The sequence below is a fragment of the Polyodon spathula genome, chromosome 25 (assembly GCF_017654505.1).
Source record: "Polyodon spathula isolate WHYD16114869_AA chromosome 25, ASM1765450v1, whole genome shotgun sequence".
NCBI classification, from domain to species: Eukaryota; Metazoa; Chordata; class Actinopteri; order Acipenseriformes; family Polyodontidae; genus Polyodon; species Polyodon spathula.
In genome coordinates this window covers 5,322,288-5,339,274 of record NC_054558.1, presented here as the reverse complement: position 1 = coordinate 5,339,274, position 16,987 = coordinate 5,322,288, and the positions used below count along the sequence as shown (strand labels likewise).

At 43.2% G+C, this 16,987-nt stretch overlaps 3 protein-coding genes across 4 annotated transcripts; 1 reads left to right on the top strand and 2 right to left on the bottom strand.

The window, feature by feature from the left end:
• Window positions 1-844: 844 nt before the first annotated feature.
• LOC121299718 (E3 ubiquitin/ISG15 ligase TRIM25-like) lies at window positions 845-2,659 on the bottom strand. Its single transcript, XM_041227667.1, has one exon. It carries the CDS (start codon window positions 1,747-1,749, stop codon window positions 904-906), a length of 846 nt encoding a protein of 281 aa, XP_041083601.1. The 5' UTR covers window positions 1,750-2,659; the 3' UTR covers window positions 845-903.
• Window positions 2,660-3,527: 868 nt separating this feature from the next.
• LOC121300200 (E3 ubiquitin/ISG15 ligase TRIM25-like) lies at window positions 3,528-5,279 on the bottom strand. The gene has a single exon (XM_041228697.1). The coding sequence runs from the start codon at window positions 5,277-5,279 to the stop codon at window positions 3,528-3,530; it is 1,752 nt and encodes a 583-aa protein (XP_041084631.1).
• Window positions 5,280-5,773: 494 nt separating this feature from the next.
• LOC121299717 (choline/ethanolaminephosphotransferase 1-like) lies at window positions 5,774-16,409 on the top strand. 2 transcript variants are annotated; one of them, XM_041227665.1, is made up of 9 exons: window positions 5,774-6,121; window positions 7,641-8,080; window positions 8,978-9,125; window positions 10,085-10,226; window positions 11,882-11,966; window positions 13,231-13,362; window positions 13,606-13,764; window positions 13,882-14,007; window positions 14,277-16,409. In XM_041227665.1, the coding sequence occupies exons 2-9, from the start codon at window positions 7,730-7,732 to the stop codon at window positions 14,409-14,411; spliced, it is 1,278 nt and encodes a 425-aa protein (XP_041083599.1). In that variant the 5' UTR covers window positions 5,774-6,121; window positions 7,641-7,729; the 3' UTR covers window positions 14,412-16,409. The 2 variants fall into 2 exon arrangements, with proteins under 2 accessions (XP_041083599.1, XP_041083600.1); XM_041227666.1 differs by lacking the exon at window positions 11,882-11,966 and adding an exon at window positions 10,902-10,986.
• The last annotated feature ends 578 nt before the right edge of the window (window positions 16,410-16,987 follow it).

The following is a 16,987-nucleotide window of genomic DNA, read 5'->3' as shown; positions in this document are numbered from 1 at the left end:
TTCATTGGAGAGCGACCCAACCCTTATATAAAGGAGCTATGTCAGAAACATTCATATCAGCAGCAAGGGCTTGAATAAGACGCGTGGGCTCTGTTAAACTTGCTTTGCTGTCTTTCTTATGTTTCCTGTGTATATTTAGGCACGTTATCCTTGAAACGACTCCTTACAGTTACCCAAGATGTGGAGGAAACTGACTGTATCCAGAACGCTGGATAAACGGGTTCTGTGAATCTTGTTCTAAATGTGTACAGATAGGTCTGTTTGTCAGACACACTGAGAAATGTCAGAGTCCCTGCATCATAATTGAGGTGCACTCCAAGCCTGGTGGGCTCGGTGGACACCTGAAGGCGAGTGCACACATTTTTATGCCAAGCAGACAGCTTCCCATGCAGCTCAACCGTCCAGGATGCCTTATTGCACCCTAATTTAGAATCCGTCCCACTGCCTTTCCTTGCCATGCTCCTGTAGCAGATTCCCACATGCCAAAAGCCCTCCCCAGTGTCCACCTCCCAGTAGTGTTCTCCGGACGAGAAGCCCTGGAAACACAGGACCTGACGCCAATGATCGAACCTCTCTGGGAGATCCGGGTAAGGCTGTTTTGTAGCAGTGTACCTGACAGTCTTGAGATCGTCAGAAAGCATCAGTTAAGGATGAGCTGTATTGGGGTCTAGCATGAGCTCTGAAGAGAGAAATAAATTTTTCAACTCTTGGTGCGCCTTTCCCATTTCAGCTTGAAATTCAACAAACTTCTAGATCTTCAAAGAGTTTTCTCTTGTTCAGGTCTTTTTCATCAGGTTCAGTAAAAGGTTTCTCCAACGCTTCTGTGAGTTTTGTCTGGGTTTCCTGGTGCTTCTGAATGAAGAGGAATTCGTCAGTTTCAATCAAGACAGAGTCAGCTTGCTGCTAGATCTGCTTGAAAAGGTGATGCTGTTCAGTGAGCTTGTCGGTGCTGTGCTCCAGACTGTCCACAAGGAGGCACTGTTCTGCTTCAATCTTTTCCATCACCTGTTCTTTGTAATTGTTCACTAGTTGAATGATGTTGTCAAACAGCTCCAACGCATTCTGCTTCAGTTCTGCGTTGGCTGCTTTAACAGAGGTTTCGTTCTGTCTAGCCTTCTCTAAGAAGCCTCCCGCTAGTTTAAGTTTCTCTGTAATTTGTTTCACTTTTGATTCCAGTCCAATCCTCGGTTCAGAATGGGTTGTTTTGAAGCTTTTCACATTGTGATTCTTGTGCTCACCTTCAATGGTGCAGGAGACACAGATGCAGGATTTGTCCTCAAAACAGTAATACTTCACAGCTTCGTCGTGCTTTGAATATTTCCTTGCACTGAGGTCTGACGTGGGCTCCACCAAGGCGTGGCTCTTAAAATACTTTTTTTCCAAATGCGGTTTTAAATGGAGAGCACACATTGAGATCTTGCACTTGAGACACGTCCTGACAGCTAGGTCTGGGGTCTCCAAGCACATATCACAGAGCACTGGAGAGGAGGCGCTCTCACTGACTTTGAATCCCTCCACAATACTGCAAAGCTTGAAGTTTCTCTGCAGTGCAGTTTGCCCTTTGTAGTCACTCCGACATTCAGGGCAGGTGTGCTGTCCTCTCTCAGCTTCTCCTTCAATCACTCCCTCGATACACGAAGCACAGAAGTTGTGACCACAGGGAAGCATAGCCGGCTCGGAAAAGAGCTGCAAGCAGATTGGGCAGCTCAGGTCTTCTTGAAAGAGACTTTGTGGTTTAGACTGAGCCATGTTGCTGTTCCTTGCAGCGTACCGAAGTAGGAGAACACGAAAGTGAAGGTAAACTAACAGCAGGAACCAGCTGCACAAAATACACAGGGAGTGGCTACAAGTCGTGCAAGTCTGATGGTATGCAATAAAGGACAAACTACATGTGTTTTATTGTGCAAGATATTTTGTGAACACTTAACCAAGCTTCTGCTCCTGCGCAAAGTGTGCAACCCAGTTCTGTAAAAGCAATGAAGAAACTCAGATTGAAGGGCTCCTCTGTGCTTTCATCACAAACAGTTTATTTTTCTTTTACAAAAAATTGAACCGCAGAATCAATCTTGTGAAATCTGTCCTCTGGTTGTCTAACACCCTGAACCGAAGGAAAAGTCTGTGAAGCCAGAGTGGAATGGAACAGCTTCAGCTCTAGAGGGCGTTGTGTGCGTTTGCATTTCCTTTATGTTCAATTCAGTAAGATCGTCAAATAATCAAAGGTGTTAATGAGCTGTTCTGCGTGCACATGTGCGTCTGATTTGTGAGGCAGTGCAGGTCCAAACTGGGACTGCCCAAACAGATCAGCAGCAGATAGATTTATATACAGGGTTCTGGGACCGAGAACGTCTGTGTGGGAGAATATCTGCGCCTATAGAAGCAAAGTCTGTCTACTGTCCATGAGTGTGGATATAATGATGTGTTATATATGTCTGTGTGTGTCTAATAGGTTTGTTAAATTGAAGACTATTCAAACTCAGGGCCAGTTTGCATTTATTATTATTAAAACATTTCTGAAAATCAAATCACAGAAATGTTATCATGACCATTAACATCACGAATCTCTCCAGAACAAAACGTTTGTTTGATCAGAATTAAATACACGAAGTACAGTAAACAGCATGCAGTGCCAGACCTGGGTCAATTACAATGACAGCAGAATCGTTTGCTGAGATTACATTCACAAATGCAAAGCTCATTCTGTTCCATTTATTCATAAATGTTTCATAATACAGAAACATTTCATTTCACATTTTTTTCAAACCACCACAAGAATAATGACCGCATGACAAATCAATGCTTAATTGAATTGGAACCGATCGATTACTGTATCTGGTCTAACCGCAATTTTACAACTACACAGGTGTGCCCAGGTTCAATTACAATTACATTATAATTACGATCAATTACAAAATGCACAATTGTAATTGACGTCAGGTGTGCAGAGTGCTCGTTCTTTGACTTTGCACAGAGTGAACAATCCTGGTACTGCGACGTACCTTCTCAAAAATCACTCCTCCCTCCATGTCACTCCTCACGGGGAGCAGGAAGCAAGAGCACAAAAGTTTAAAACAGCTAAAGCATAAAATGACGTGTCGAAACCGGTTGCATTGCTTCTATCAAGCGCCTTCAAACCGGAGGTGCAGCCTTTTTCAGCAATGCCACTGCTGATAACCTCACTGACGTCACCCGTTGCCGTGACACAGGTGCCATCGGCAAAACGACTCCAGCTCTGTGTAACATGAAACCAAGCAGCGCTCAAACATCGATTGTTTTAATAGCAAAAGTGTATAGGCACAAAATGAAATATTTATCAACTGAAACGAATGTCTCTGATTTGTAAATGTGAACGATTAGCTTCCTAAAGCTTTTCTAATTAAAATAAAAAACAAACAAATAAATGACTTCATTCTTCTCTTTGGCAGCTGTGCTGCGAATCTGTTGGTTTGCATTGTGCACGCTAGCTTATGGAGAGCATGTTAAGATCTTGCATTTTGCATAATGGATCATTGTTCATGGTCATGGCTTCGCTAGCTAGCATTTGCGTATGTTTGAAAGTCCCTGTCTGAAGTACTCCTTACAGTTACCCAGGACGTGGCTGTGCCGGATTGAATCCAGAACGCTGGATAAACGGGTTCTGTGAATCTTGTTCTAAATGTGTGCAGATAGGTCTGTTTGTCAGACACACTGAGAAATGTCAGAGTCCCTGCATCATAATTGAGGTGCACTCCAAGCCTGGTGGGCTCGGTGGACACCTGAAGGCGAGTGCACACATTTTTATGCCAAGCAGACAGCTTCCCATGCAGCTCAACAGTCCAGGATGCTTTATTGCACCCTAATTTAGAATCCGTCCCACTGCCTTTCCTTGCCATGCTCCTGTAGCAGATTCCCACATGCCAAAAGCCCTCCCCAGTGTCCACCTCCCAGTAGTGTTCTCCGGACGAGAAGCCCTGGAAACACAGGACCTGACGCCAATGATCAAACCTCTCTGGGAGATCCGGGTAAGGTTGTTTCGTAGGAGTGTACCTGGCAGTCTTGAGATCGTCAGAGAGAGACAGCGCACAGTGGGCTGTGTGCGGGTCTAGCGTGAGCTCTGAGGGGTAAATCAAAACCTTCAGATCCTGGTGTGAATTTCTAATTTCGGCTTGAAACTCAACAAATGCCCTTTCCAGACTTTCAATAAGTTTCTTATTGTGCATCGCTTGACTGGTAACGTCTTTCTCGTTTAAAGGGGTTTCCAGCGCTGCTTTTAGTTTTGCTTGGATTTGCTGGTGCTTCTGAATGAACTGGAATTGGTCCGTTTCGGCCGAGACAGAGTCCGCTTGCTGCTGGATCTCTCTGCAGAGATGCTGCTGCTTTGTGATATAGTCAGTGCTGCGCTCCAGGCTCTCCACAAGGTAGCGCTGTTCGTCTTCTATCATTTCTACCATCCCTTCCTTGTAAGTGCAAACAAGTTGAGCGATCCTGTCGAACAGGCCCGACACATTCTGTTTCAATTCTGCGCTTGAAACTTTCACAGAGGCTTTATTCTTTTTCCCCTTCTGGAGAAGGCTCTCCGCTAGATGTATTTTCTTTACAATCTCTGATTCCAGGTCCACCTTCACTTCAGCAGATTCAGTTTGGCCATTTTTCACATCGGCAGCTTTAACTGATGTTCCATTGACGACCCCCTTCTCGAAGAAGCTCTGCGCTTGCTGAAGCTTCTCTGTCATTATTTTCATCTTTGACTGGAGTCCACCCTTCATTTCAGAACAAGCTTTTTTCAAATTGTATTTCTTGAGCCTACCTTTGACGGTGCAGGACTTGTCTTCAAAGCAATCAAACTTCCCAACCTCTTCATACACTGGACATGCTTTGACACCGAGGTCGGACTTGGGCTCCACCAAGGAGTGGCTTTCAAACGTCTTTTTTTCCAAATGCGGTTTTAAATGGAGAGCACACATTGAGATCTCGCACTTGAGACACGCCCTGACAGCTGGGTCTGGGGTCTCCAAGCACACATCACAGAGCACTGGAGAGGAGGCACCCTCACTGGCTTTGAATCCCTCCACAATACTGCAAAGCTTGAAGTTTCTCTGCAGTGCAGTTTGCCCATTGTACTCACACAGGCATTCAGGGCAGGTGTGCTGTCCTCTCCCAGCTTCTCCTTCAATCACTCCCTCGATACACGAAGCACAGAAGTTGTGACCACAGGGAAGCATAGCCGGCTCGGAAAAGAGCTGCAAGCAGATGGGGCAGCTCAGGTCTTCTCGAAAGAGACTTTCTGCGGTAGAATACGCCATGTGTGCTGCTGCTGCTTCAGGGCGACATGCGAACCGAAGGGGGTGCGGTAAAACAGCGAGGCACAAAGATAACAGGGGCGGGACACACGGGCGGATTGCTTTAGAAGAAAACGAAACTTAAACTTGAAGCCTGAAAAGCCTGAACAGTTATACTACAAGAAACAGTATGAACACAACTGTTCAGCAACAGCTAAAACAGTCAAGTGAAAAATGTATAAACTAAAATAGTCACATCGTTACAACGAACTGTATTTGTTTTGGTTTTTTTTTTTTTTTTTTACACAAGCTGTCACAGTTACCTAGAGGCACACCTTAGTCAAACATAACGTGTTACTATAGTGGTCACCTGTGGGCAGAGCTGTTATGAAACCATTACAAGCGCCCAACCTTAAATTTGAATCTCAGCTGTAATGCCACGCTGCAGAAATTGAAATCGCAATCCCCCCCCTGCACCCCTCCGGCCCCCCCGGTAGCTTCAGACAGAAGCACGACGCTTTCTTATAGCGCCCCCCCGCCGCCTGTCCTCCGGGGCGCGACGGAAGCGAGCGCAGCGAGTACCGGCTGACGTTGTGTTTGGCGATTTTTCACCCGCTACCGACGAGTCTCAGTCCGGCTGAAACTACCCTCCCGGAGCCGAGGGGAGCGCCCTCCTTTCCCCAGCGGTTCAAGGGCTTGTCTGCCCCGGCGACACTCTTGCTCCTACACCCTGCTTTGTGATTTACGTGGCCGGCCGGGTCTGGGGTAAACTGGATTCGCGTTACGTTGCTGTTGGATCGGAAAGCCCCTGTTGGGAGAGGTCGGAGCTTTGGGCCGTTTCTTGGAAGATTATAAAATAATATAAGGTAACCTAACAGCGTGCAAGAACTCCTTTCATTTTTGACAGCTGTGCATGTCTTTTGCGGGTGTTTGTGTGTTTTTTTTGGGGGGGGGGGGGGGGGTGCAATGTTGTTAGGACGCTTGTGTAAGCGTTTGACATTTGTGTGTTCAGGGATACTGTTAGGTTTAATAACATCGTCGGTCATTTTTATGCACCCGCTATAAAACGTGAATGCTGTCATTTGCATTTAATGTTGTTGTTTGAATCAAACGAAGAGGCGCTTGTGTAAGTGTTCTGCCCTTGACGAGTGTCTGATTGCCCAATCTATTGTCACACTGATCGTGTCGCTGTCAGTTTGTCCTTTTGAATAAGATACTAATGGGATCGCTAAAGACATGCTGTTATAAATAACTACTTATGGCAGATGCGTGTTTCACAGTGTTTCATCCGGTCCTGATAGACAGTAGGACTCTTGACATTACACGCTGTACAGCCAGTACAGAAGAGACGTGCTAATAGCGGCTTGGTGTGTGTGTGTGTGTGTGTGTGTGTGTGTGTTGTTTTGATATAAGACGCCGGTTACCAGGAACAGAAGTGAGACTTTTTATTTTAGGGCAGAACGGCTCAAAGGTCACATTTGCCATCTTTCGTTTCTTAAAAGAGAAAGAGATTGTTGGCCATCTGTTGTCATTGTGTAGTGGCCCACCTGCGCCCTATACTTGCATTCAATCCTGATCCCAGGCAGAATTAACAGTCCAGGTTTTAGTTTTAACCAAGTTCTAGCTTTGTGTTTGGTCTAGAATGCAGCAGGGATATGAATCCCATTGCATAGCGGTTTCATTCCATTCCAGGTTTTACTATGAGTTTAATAAAAAAAACCACACCTGAGCTTGTTGCCCATGCACTGTGGCTAATCAAGCTCGTAGTAAAACTTGGAATGGAACTGCTATGCAGTGGGAATCGTACACCCACCCCTGTGATGCACATACCTGTCCAATATTGTCTGACATGCTGTACTTTTAAAGAAAACGTTTGAATGAAAATACAGTGTTTGTGAAATTGAACATTACTACCCAGACACTACCTCATTAAGGATCACTTAGTTATCTGAATGCACTGTTACTGGTTATGGCAGTAAACTCGCGTTCAGTGCATTTATTTTTTTCCCCATTATGAAAGTGAAAGTATACTTTTCGTGAAGATCATAAGTGCTGACACCCACTCGGTGGGATCTTTATTACAGTTCCGTTTGACGTTCTTTTTGGAAGACTTGTCAAAAGCAAGCGTTTTGCACAACTCTTGAATTTTCTTTCACCAGCCTCTTCAACTCCATCCAGCAATGCTTGGATTCAGAACTGGAAACTGAGCTGGGCTCCTAACGCGCCTCAAGGCATTAATCACAGTCAGCATTTTATATTGCATGTTAACAGTACAAATAAAGCAATATTGAAGAGCATTACTCTCTATACGGCTGTAGTGTTAGCAAGTATAGCATATCTGGTATTAGAATGTTTGTGTAAGCCCTGTTCTTTGTCTGATTGAAGGATCTGCCTGCCACTGCACTGTGGAGCCTGTCCAGCTGTCCAGCAGGGGGCCCTACTGTGAGGACTCTGTATCCAGTCGGGAGCTCTCGATGAGCGTGCACAGATCTTCGAGGCTCCGGAGCCGGGATGCGGACCGGCACACAGACACCGTCTACCGGCCGGGCCTGGGAGGAGGAGAGGGAGGAGGGTGTGTCCTCAGCAAGCTTGTCCAACTGCCCTCTCCGCCCCTGTCCCGGCACCAGCTGAAGAGGCTGGACGAGCACCGGTATCGTAGTGCCGGACGCTCCCTGCTGGAGCCCCTCATGCAGTGCTACTGGGAGTGGCTGGTGGCCCGTGTGCCCGTCTGGATCGCTCCCAACCTCATCACCATCGTCGGGCTTGTCACCAACATCTTCACCACCCTGGTGCTGGTGTATTACTGCCCCACCGCCACTGAGCAGGTAGGGACTAGCAGGGGCTGCCTTCATCCAGCGCTTTAGAAACGCTGACAAACTAATCCCAGGGTTCTGTCTGGCGCCGTCGTGAGAGTGATGACCATTACAGTGACAAAGGCACCAGCTGGAACGTTTGTCTCCTGCAGGGCGCTGCTAAAATTCTTCTGAGCTGCATTTCAGATCCCTGTTTAAGTTCCAGAAATGATTTTAGATGTATTTGTTGTGTTACTTTCTGGGTCAGTTTGGTTTACTAGACTATGAAGTTTCTTCAGTTTAGAACAGAAAAAAAAGGTGTGCAAGCCTTGTATGCTTCCTCCAGGTGCTGCTGATGCTGTGCAGACTCGCTGGCACAAACAAGTCTGCAGATTGGAAGCACAAGGGAATCCAGTTCAGAATTTTGGCCCCCTTGTTCAGTTCATTACACAGGCTATCTCTCCAGCTGTTTGTGTAATCAGTTGAAACATACAGTTAGGTAGCCTCCTACAATAGTCTTGATCTTCATAGTCTTTGTTAGCTTTTAATGGTCCGCATTCCGATGTTATAAAGGCTGCTGCTCCCTGTAATCCAATCCAGTGGCTCGCATTGAGCCTCCTGTCTCCTGGACTGGCAGCGCAGTCTGCATGTGAACATGTGGAATGTCCTCCCAGGCTTCTTGTCATACAGTAATAGTTTACACATGGATTAGTAAGCGACTGAAGGTCATTCAGAATGCCTCTGTATTGAATTGCCTTTTGAATTGCAACCTGAGCCAAATCCAAAAAAACATTTTCAGAGAGGAATAAAGACAGAGTTAAAGGCATAAAACAAGCAAGCAAGAAATGACTTCTCAAGTGTCGTCATGGAGTGTTTTTAAACTGGCTAAATGACATTCTGTTTGTTCGTGTCTTGTGTTCGTTTTTTTAGGCACCTCTGTGGGCATACCTGTCGTGCGCCGTGGGGCTTTTTATCTACCAATCGCTGGACGCTATAGACGGAAAGCAGGCGAGGCGAACCAATAGCAGTTCCCCTCTGGGCGAGCTCTTCGATCACGGCTGCGATTCTCTGTCCACAGGTAGCTTCTTTACTGAGCTTGTTACCTGTACACTGTGGCTAATCAAGCTTGTAGTAAAACCCGGAATGGAATAGGAGTCTTATTTACATCCCTGGACTTAAGATGTACTATGTGTATCAATGTTGAGGGAGAGGGAAAGAGGGAAAGGGAGAGAGACTGGGTATTTGCTGGTAGCTGAGTTCACTGCAGCAGCTCTTCAGATTTATATCTTTATTTCAGCACCTGTTCTAAGGTGACCTGTGCGGGCTGACAGCGATGTTACAGCAGCTGTAGTCTCTGCAAGGTTTACAATACCATTCCAGTGGTTTGGCAGTTCCTTTGCATGGGAAGGTCGTTCACAATAATATGGATAGCTCAGATACCTCCATGCAATAGAAGGTTTAAATAATTATTGTATAAGAACGATATAGAATGAAAACAGTGTTGATTTTATAAAGTTCATGATACAGTTATGCAATGCAACAGCAATGTTTAGTAAATTGTATTTGCTGGCCTGAGAGATTACCAGGAAATGTTTATTCAGAAAACCAACACCAGCTTCACCTGCCTCTGTGACAGACTGAGCAAAGTGCAGATCAGGATTAACTGAGAAGGTGGAGACTTAGTAATGCTGCAGGTGTTCAGCTCCGGTCCATGGGAATTCAAGCACCAGGCTTTTTACAGTCCAGACTTTTATGCCAACCACAATTCCCCATTATGCAAATTAAGAAATATTACCTGAGACTTGAAGGCTATGAATAGCGCGCCGGAATATATTCAAATTAGGTGTTTCGTTGAAAGTTTAAGTTTGAATTTCCAGTTGGCAAAGAAACCAGGCAATATACATTTCTTTTTAAACCTGTCCGATTCGCTTGTGTCTCGTTTGCCTCTTGAAATGCCCACGGCTCCATGCTGACTCCACACGTGTGGTTGAGTGCTTGCTCTGAACTCATTTGTTCTTTTGCTCGTGTCCCCTGCAGTGTTCGTGGTCTTGGGGACGTGCATTGCTGTGCAGCTGGGGACTCACCCAGACTGGATGTTCTTCTGCTGTTTCGCTGGGATGTTCATGTTCTACTGCGCGCACTGGCAGACCTACGTCTCGGGCACGCTGCGGTTCGGAATGTGAGTAACCAGCGGTGGGTTCAGCCGTGCCCGTGCCCACCAGGAACTGTCCACGGAGACCACAACAGGCTGACTGGTTTCTTTACTGTTTCAGAGGAGAGGAGCTCATTGTGGTTATGAGTCCCAGGTCTGCCTGATTGCAGGGATGACAATAAGACTCCCATTGCCTAGCAGTTCAATCCATTCCTGGTTTTACTGCGAGTTTAAGGCAACACACCTGATCTTGATACCTTTACACTGTGGCCAATCAAGCTTGCATCAAAATCTGGAATAGGTGAAACTGCTAAGCAATAGGAGTCTTATTTCCGTCCCTGGACTGGCACTGTAGGGGCAACCTGGTGCTAAGGAATCGGAGATGTTTTTTAAATTGTTCAATCCAGGTTCAACTTTTTAGCCTGTGCCTATGACTAGTAACGACAGGCTCTGAAATAAACCCTGGAATGGCTCAAAGAGCTCTGTAATGGGCTTTAAAAAGAAACCTGCAAGCCCCTGTAAGGGTGCAAGGTTCACCTTGATTAAATCTAAATTTTGCAATGCAACAGGCACGCTGATATTTATTGGTACAGTCAAGCTGCTATAAATTTGAGCTTGCCTGCTCTGGAATGATTTTGCACTGTAGAGGTCTAATCGCTCATGAAGTTTTGTAATGATGACTTTTCTCTCCCTCGCACGCAGATTTGATGTTTCAGAATCACAGATCTGTGTTATAATATTACAGATTTTGACAGGAACTGTGGGCCCTCGGTTCTGGAATGATACGGTAACCATTCTGAGTAACCAGCCAATCAGCAGTGGCATGCAGCGTGTACCCAAGTGAGACAAAGACGCCTTTTCATGGACAGACTGCTTAAAGAGAGACAGTGTTTTGGTTTAAAAATCCACATCAATGCGCTTTAATTCTGAAAACGGCAAATAAGCGCAGCTCATACAACCCATAAAGACTAAACCTTTAACACATTTTAACAAAGATGAGTTTTTCTGAAGAGGACGCTGTATTGTAGCCCTGCCTAATACTGAGTGACACAGATCTGGGCTTATCCAAGTAGGGCATGGTCAAAGCCCCAGTCCGTCCCTCTCTAACTTTCCCTTTAAATCGAAAATAATTCCTGATTCTTTGTCAAGCCTCTGTTTTTAAATTGCTATTAATTCTCGCCGCTAATTGGTAAAGCTGACTGCAACATATTTCTAAAATGAAAAGCTGTTGTAAAAACATGGCCTCTCGTAAACCCTCCTAAGTGAGTCGGGGTTCCGCTAGTCCCTGCTTTACAGATCGCACACAACAGAACAAACCATTATGGGAATCTGCAAACCACAATTGTTCACTTTCAGTCTGCAGGGACGTGACACTCGAAACCAAATTGTCTAAAAGAGGCACATGCTGTGGCTGCGAGATACGTTGCCAGCAGGATCGAAAAAATTGGATAGCTCCTCACAGCGTTTGCACTGTAAACGCAGGACGTTGAAGAGAACCGCCCTTCCCATTGTGTTGAGTCCTGGGAAGGTGTGGTTAGCAGGGTAGTTTAGTTAGTATCATTAATGCTCTGGCTCCCAGTCTGTGCATGAAAACCAGCATCTGCTCTGCATGCTGTCAGTGAGAACCTGTTGTTTGCTTGTCTCTAATTCTGCTCTGCTTTCTACTTTTCTTGTCCGCTCAGAATTGATGTGACTGAAGTGCAAATCTTCATAATAATCATGTATTTGCTGGCAGCCATTGGAGGATCAGCTTTTTGGCAATCACCGGTAATTTAATGAACAATTACTCTTAACACAATGATGCCCTTTTTATTTATTTGATTGCAATCTGATAATCGATTGAGTAATTGACCAGTGGCTTATGCTATTTAGTGTAGGACTTCTGTATACTGTTAACATCATTCTGTCCCTGGTGAGTTAATATTCTCTGCTGTATTGTTGGCTCGACAGGGATGGCAATAAGACTCCCATTGCATAATGGTTTGCTCCTTTACTGGAGTTTAATAAGACTTGCTCCCTACACACCTGGGGCTAATCAGGTAGTAAAACCTGGAATGGGTGAAACTGCTCTGCAATAGGAGTCTTATTTCCAACCCTGCTCTATTTTAATGGTCTAAATTGATCTGGATACCTCTGCCCTAAAACTTACAAACCTCGCCCTCCTGCTGTTGTATTTGGTGGTGTTAATAACTCACGCGAGGACGACTCCAGTGAGATTGAGAAAGGGTGAAGCCTGGTAGAGATCATTAGAAGAGACCACCTGTGTGCTTTACAACTAGATTAACACTAACATGGGCGCAGCGTTGAGCGAGAAAGAGATTTCATACTGTACTCGTGTTCATACGCATGGGATAACCAGCACTGAAGCAGACACAGAAGCTGTTGCAGTGAGTCAGGAGTCTCTTGTTGGTACACTTAGATGAGGTGGATGTAGCTCATGTTAGTTACGGATTTACTGGGGGTATAATGGACTTCACTTTCTGACTATATGAAAAATGCTTAAATGATGTGGGATTGGTAATCGCACTGGAAAAAGTTTCACTAAAGACTTTGCCAGTTTGGCATCAGCAGAGTAGATTTGCCCCTGTTTGGTTGTGTGATCCTTTACTAATCTGTGGCAGGGCAGGAGTCTTTGGCATTACTTACCTTGGCCGATCACGATAGTGTTTTGACACAAGGAGGTGCCTCTGCTTGAAGCTGCTTATACCGAAACAAGTGAACTTGTTTGAGGTTCACTTCGCTCAAAAACAGCAAGGATTTCCAATGCAAGTAAAGGTAGAAGAAGGTATAAGCGCAGCTGTGTTTGAAGATCTGGTCTGGTTTCACAAGCTAACGTATCTGGATAACATCAGGCAGTCAAAGAGCAGTGCTGATCGGGGTCTGTGAATACAGACAGCTGACCTGTTGTGTGGTTTTTTTCCTTTAACAACTGTATTGGTTTGCCACCTCTGTTTTATCGATTGCAGTGTTTTATTTTGTTTGTTTGTTTGTTTGTTTGTTTGTTTTATTAATTCATTTCTCTCCTCCCAAGATTCCAGTGTTAAACATCCAAGTGAAAATCTTGCCTGCTCTTTGCACGGTAGCGGGCGCCATCTTTTCCTGTACAAATTACTTCAGAGTCATATTTACCGGAGGAGTCGGCAAAAATGGATCCACAACAGCGGTAAGCAGTGACAGGGTAGTCCGCTCTTGGAGGTGTTGCTGTCCTCACTTCCCAGCACGACCAGCACTGCTGAAAGGGGGGCTCCCAGTGCCTACCTGTTTGAATCAGATTTTATCATATCACAAAAATGGGGTTCTGTTTCTGTATCCTTTTGAATGAGCAAAAATGAATGCACAGTGAATCGAGAACTGGAGTCATTTTAATCTTTATTTCATTTTTTTTTTTTTTTTAATCGCTTTACAGGGAACAAGTGTTCTTTCACCTTTCTTGCACATAGGATCTGTAATCATACTAGCAATGATGATCTACAAAAAATCTGCAGTTCAGCTGTTTGAAAAACACCCGTGTCTCTACATCCTTGCATTTGGCTTTGTGTCGGCCAAAATAACCAACAAATTGGTGGTAAGTGTACTTGTTTTAGTGCATGGGTTGTTCAAAAAAAAAAGAAAACCTAAATAACTTGCTAATAAAATGCCTTGCTTATTCGTATTTGTATTTTTTTTTTCTTCCTGTTGCAAGGTTGCACACATGACAAAAAGCGAGATGCATCTTCATGACTTGGCCTTTCTAGGGCCAGGGCTGCTCTTCCTAGACCAGTACCTCAACAGCTTTATTGATGAGTATCTGGTCCTCTGGATTGCTCTGGTAGGTAGTGGGAACGTGAAGGAATGTGGGTCAGTGTCGCTACCAGAAACAGTGCTGTCTCTCTCTGACACTTGACTCATGTGCCTGAATATAATTTAGCAGTTTCTGTTTGCTAGGATTCACATGTATTGTATCTAATGTACTGGCTCACGGTTACACGTACTGTATGTTTACAGCTAGAGTGTAAAAGCAGATTTCTTTTTTTTTTTTTTTTTTTTTTTTTTGCATTTGCTTTGCCTCTGCATTTACCTGTTTTTATTCTGCCACAGGTCTTGTCCTTCTTCGATCTTGTTCGTTACTGTGTCAGTGTTTGCAATCAGATTGCCTCACACCTTCATATTTTCGTCTTCAAAATCACGCCCCCGGCCTCCGTCTCCAACCAGCAGGAGCAAAACCACCATTAGTGACTTTTCTGTGCGATTTCGGAGACATGAACTCTCCTCAAGTGAATGTAAATCATAAAAGAGGATCATAAGGAATAAAAGGAGGAGGAGGAGGATTACGTAAAGAAGATCATTTATATTTCAATCACTGTCGTGCGCAAGTTGTCTCGTTTCCAGCATTGTCTCTTAGTAACCGAATAGCACTCCTGGTTTTGAGCAAATTCAAGAAGGAACTCTTCTTTTTTCCCCCCACTGTGCTACTGCCTGAATGTAGCTTTAGTGGTTTATCTGTGAGCAGGGAAAGAAAATAAAAAAACCCTGAAAGGTGGTTTACAGTTATCAAGTCCTACTCCTAATATACTTTCAGCACCACAATGCAAATTTAATTTAACCTTTTTTTTTTTAGCATTTTGTAAGCAGTTAAGTTAATCCGGTTCACCTTTTTTTTTTAATAGTCTTTTCTTCTCAATGCATTGTATAACTGTCTAAGAACATTGTCTGAAGATGCATATATGCAGATCAATTTTTTTTCAACTACAATTCTCACAGCATTCAACAAATGTCTGTCTCCCTAAGTGTTGACAAGCTTTAGCAAGGGAGAGGAGAACTGGAGGGTTTATCCGAATGCCAGCTCTCTCCGCCCAGAGACAGACTCTTAACTAGGCAGCTCTGAACAAACGACCCCTGCTGTTCACTCCAGGGTCACGTGGGTTGTGATTTCTACCGTCACACACTCCCTTGCACTTCAGTCAAAGTGACTTTGCAGTTAAAGAAAGCCTGATTTTTAGTAGAAGTGTAATTAGAAGGTAAAAAGAACTTTTATTTTATTTTTTTTTGGTTTGTGTTGGCTGCTACGTGGCCCGAATGAGCTTCATTATGTGGTGCACTCATTTATTTTAATTGCTTTCGTGTTATTAATGCTGTTCGGTGGCGATTTAGTCTCGTCTGTTTTTTGGGTTTTTTTTTTTCTCTCTTCAAAATATTGAAAATATATTGAAAAAAACAAACAAAGAGATGAACACAGTTCTAACCCTGTAACTAAAAATGTAATTTTGCCAATATTTTGAGTGTGTCTTGTGACAGAGAAAAGGATGTTTTATTATAAGAATGGAGATAGGGGGAAGTGTTGTGTTTTTGCCACTTGAAGAATTTCAAGCGGTTTTGCCAGAATAGATCATAAAACACAGGCAGCTCAATGTTGTTGTGCTATTGTTCATTTACATACTCTGCTCTAAAAACTTTTCATAACTGCAGATATTTAATGAACATTTGTGTGACCTGAGGTGAAACATTAAGCATCCAGTAATTCTTCTCAAATTAAAATGCAGATCAAACCTTTTCCAGTATCTACACACACACACACACAAAAAACTTAACTCTGAAGAACACGGTTGCAAATGATGTATTAAGACTTCTTTGAATAGTGATGAATCAACAGGTTTTTTAGATTTAGATTCTACAAAGCTTTTTATGTTTTCATTGTTGTCGTATAGGAAGGATTCTGGAAAAAATGTAACTGCTACAAAAACAAACACTATAAACATCACAAAACATTTTTCATTTCATAATATAATAAATGTCCTATGGGTTATCTTTTTGTACCAGGTAATCAAGATTTTAAAGTAAAAAACAAACAAAAATTAAAACAAAAATGATTTGGATCTGCAATTCTCTAGTTGGTCTGGAATCTGATACAGCATGCTGTTTTTGATTTAAAATATTTTTTTAACTGGAAAAGGTTCATAACTGCATTTATAGCAGGACTGTCATCTCAGGTATAAAATGTTATGCTAGTAGGTAGGTGTTTATTACTTATAAAAAAAAGTAATTCTAGCTCCCCTTTTATGTGTTTCAAATGCTTCCTGTTGTCCGTCAGATTTCAATGCCTTTACTTGAACAAACTTGTTTGACAGACGAGTATAAAAGTGTGACTCATCAGTGTTAAATTGCTTCATAAATGCTTAGTTCTAGAACCGTGAAAAAATTTGAATTGTCAAGTTTTACAAATTGTCATTAGTACAAAAGATTTGTGTACAAAGTTCTGTAGTGTATGCCCCGTTTCTCATCTTTTTTTGAAGAGCAGGATTATAAATTTTTTTTGGTTTGTTTTGTTACATTGATAACATGCATGTACTACCCGCAAGTTTCTATTTTATTTTTTAAGTGTACTACTCTGATTTGAATTCGCTGTGTTTTGGTGTTTGGTTTCATTAAAGGCTAATAAAAGGTAAAAGGTACCTGATAAACTGTACCTTTGTTTGGGGTTGCTCTACCCAAGCTACTATGCTATTGTACATGTACTGTATTAAGAAAAAAAGGGTGCACAGCCCTCTTAAGTCACAAACTGCCTTTAGAGTTATACATGTAACCAAAGCTTTTTGCTAAACACAACATTACATGCAACCAATAAAATAATAATAGTAATCTTTTTTTTTTTGAGTTACTGGCATTGATAATTAAATAGAATATTGACAGGCACATTACTTATGTTTCACGGTTTGTCTTTAAAAAAAAAAAGAAGAGAATACAATTAAATTTCACTTGATTTTTGCCTTTTAGCGTCTAATGATTCTTTTGATTTTATGTTTGCTCGATTG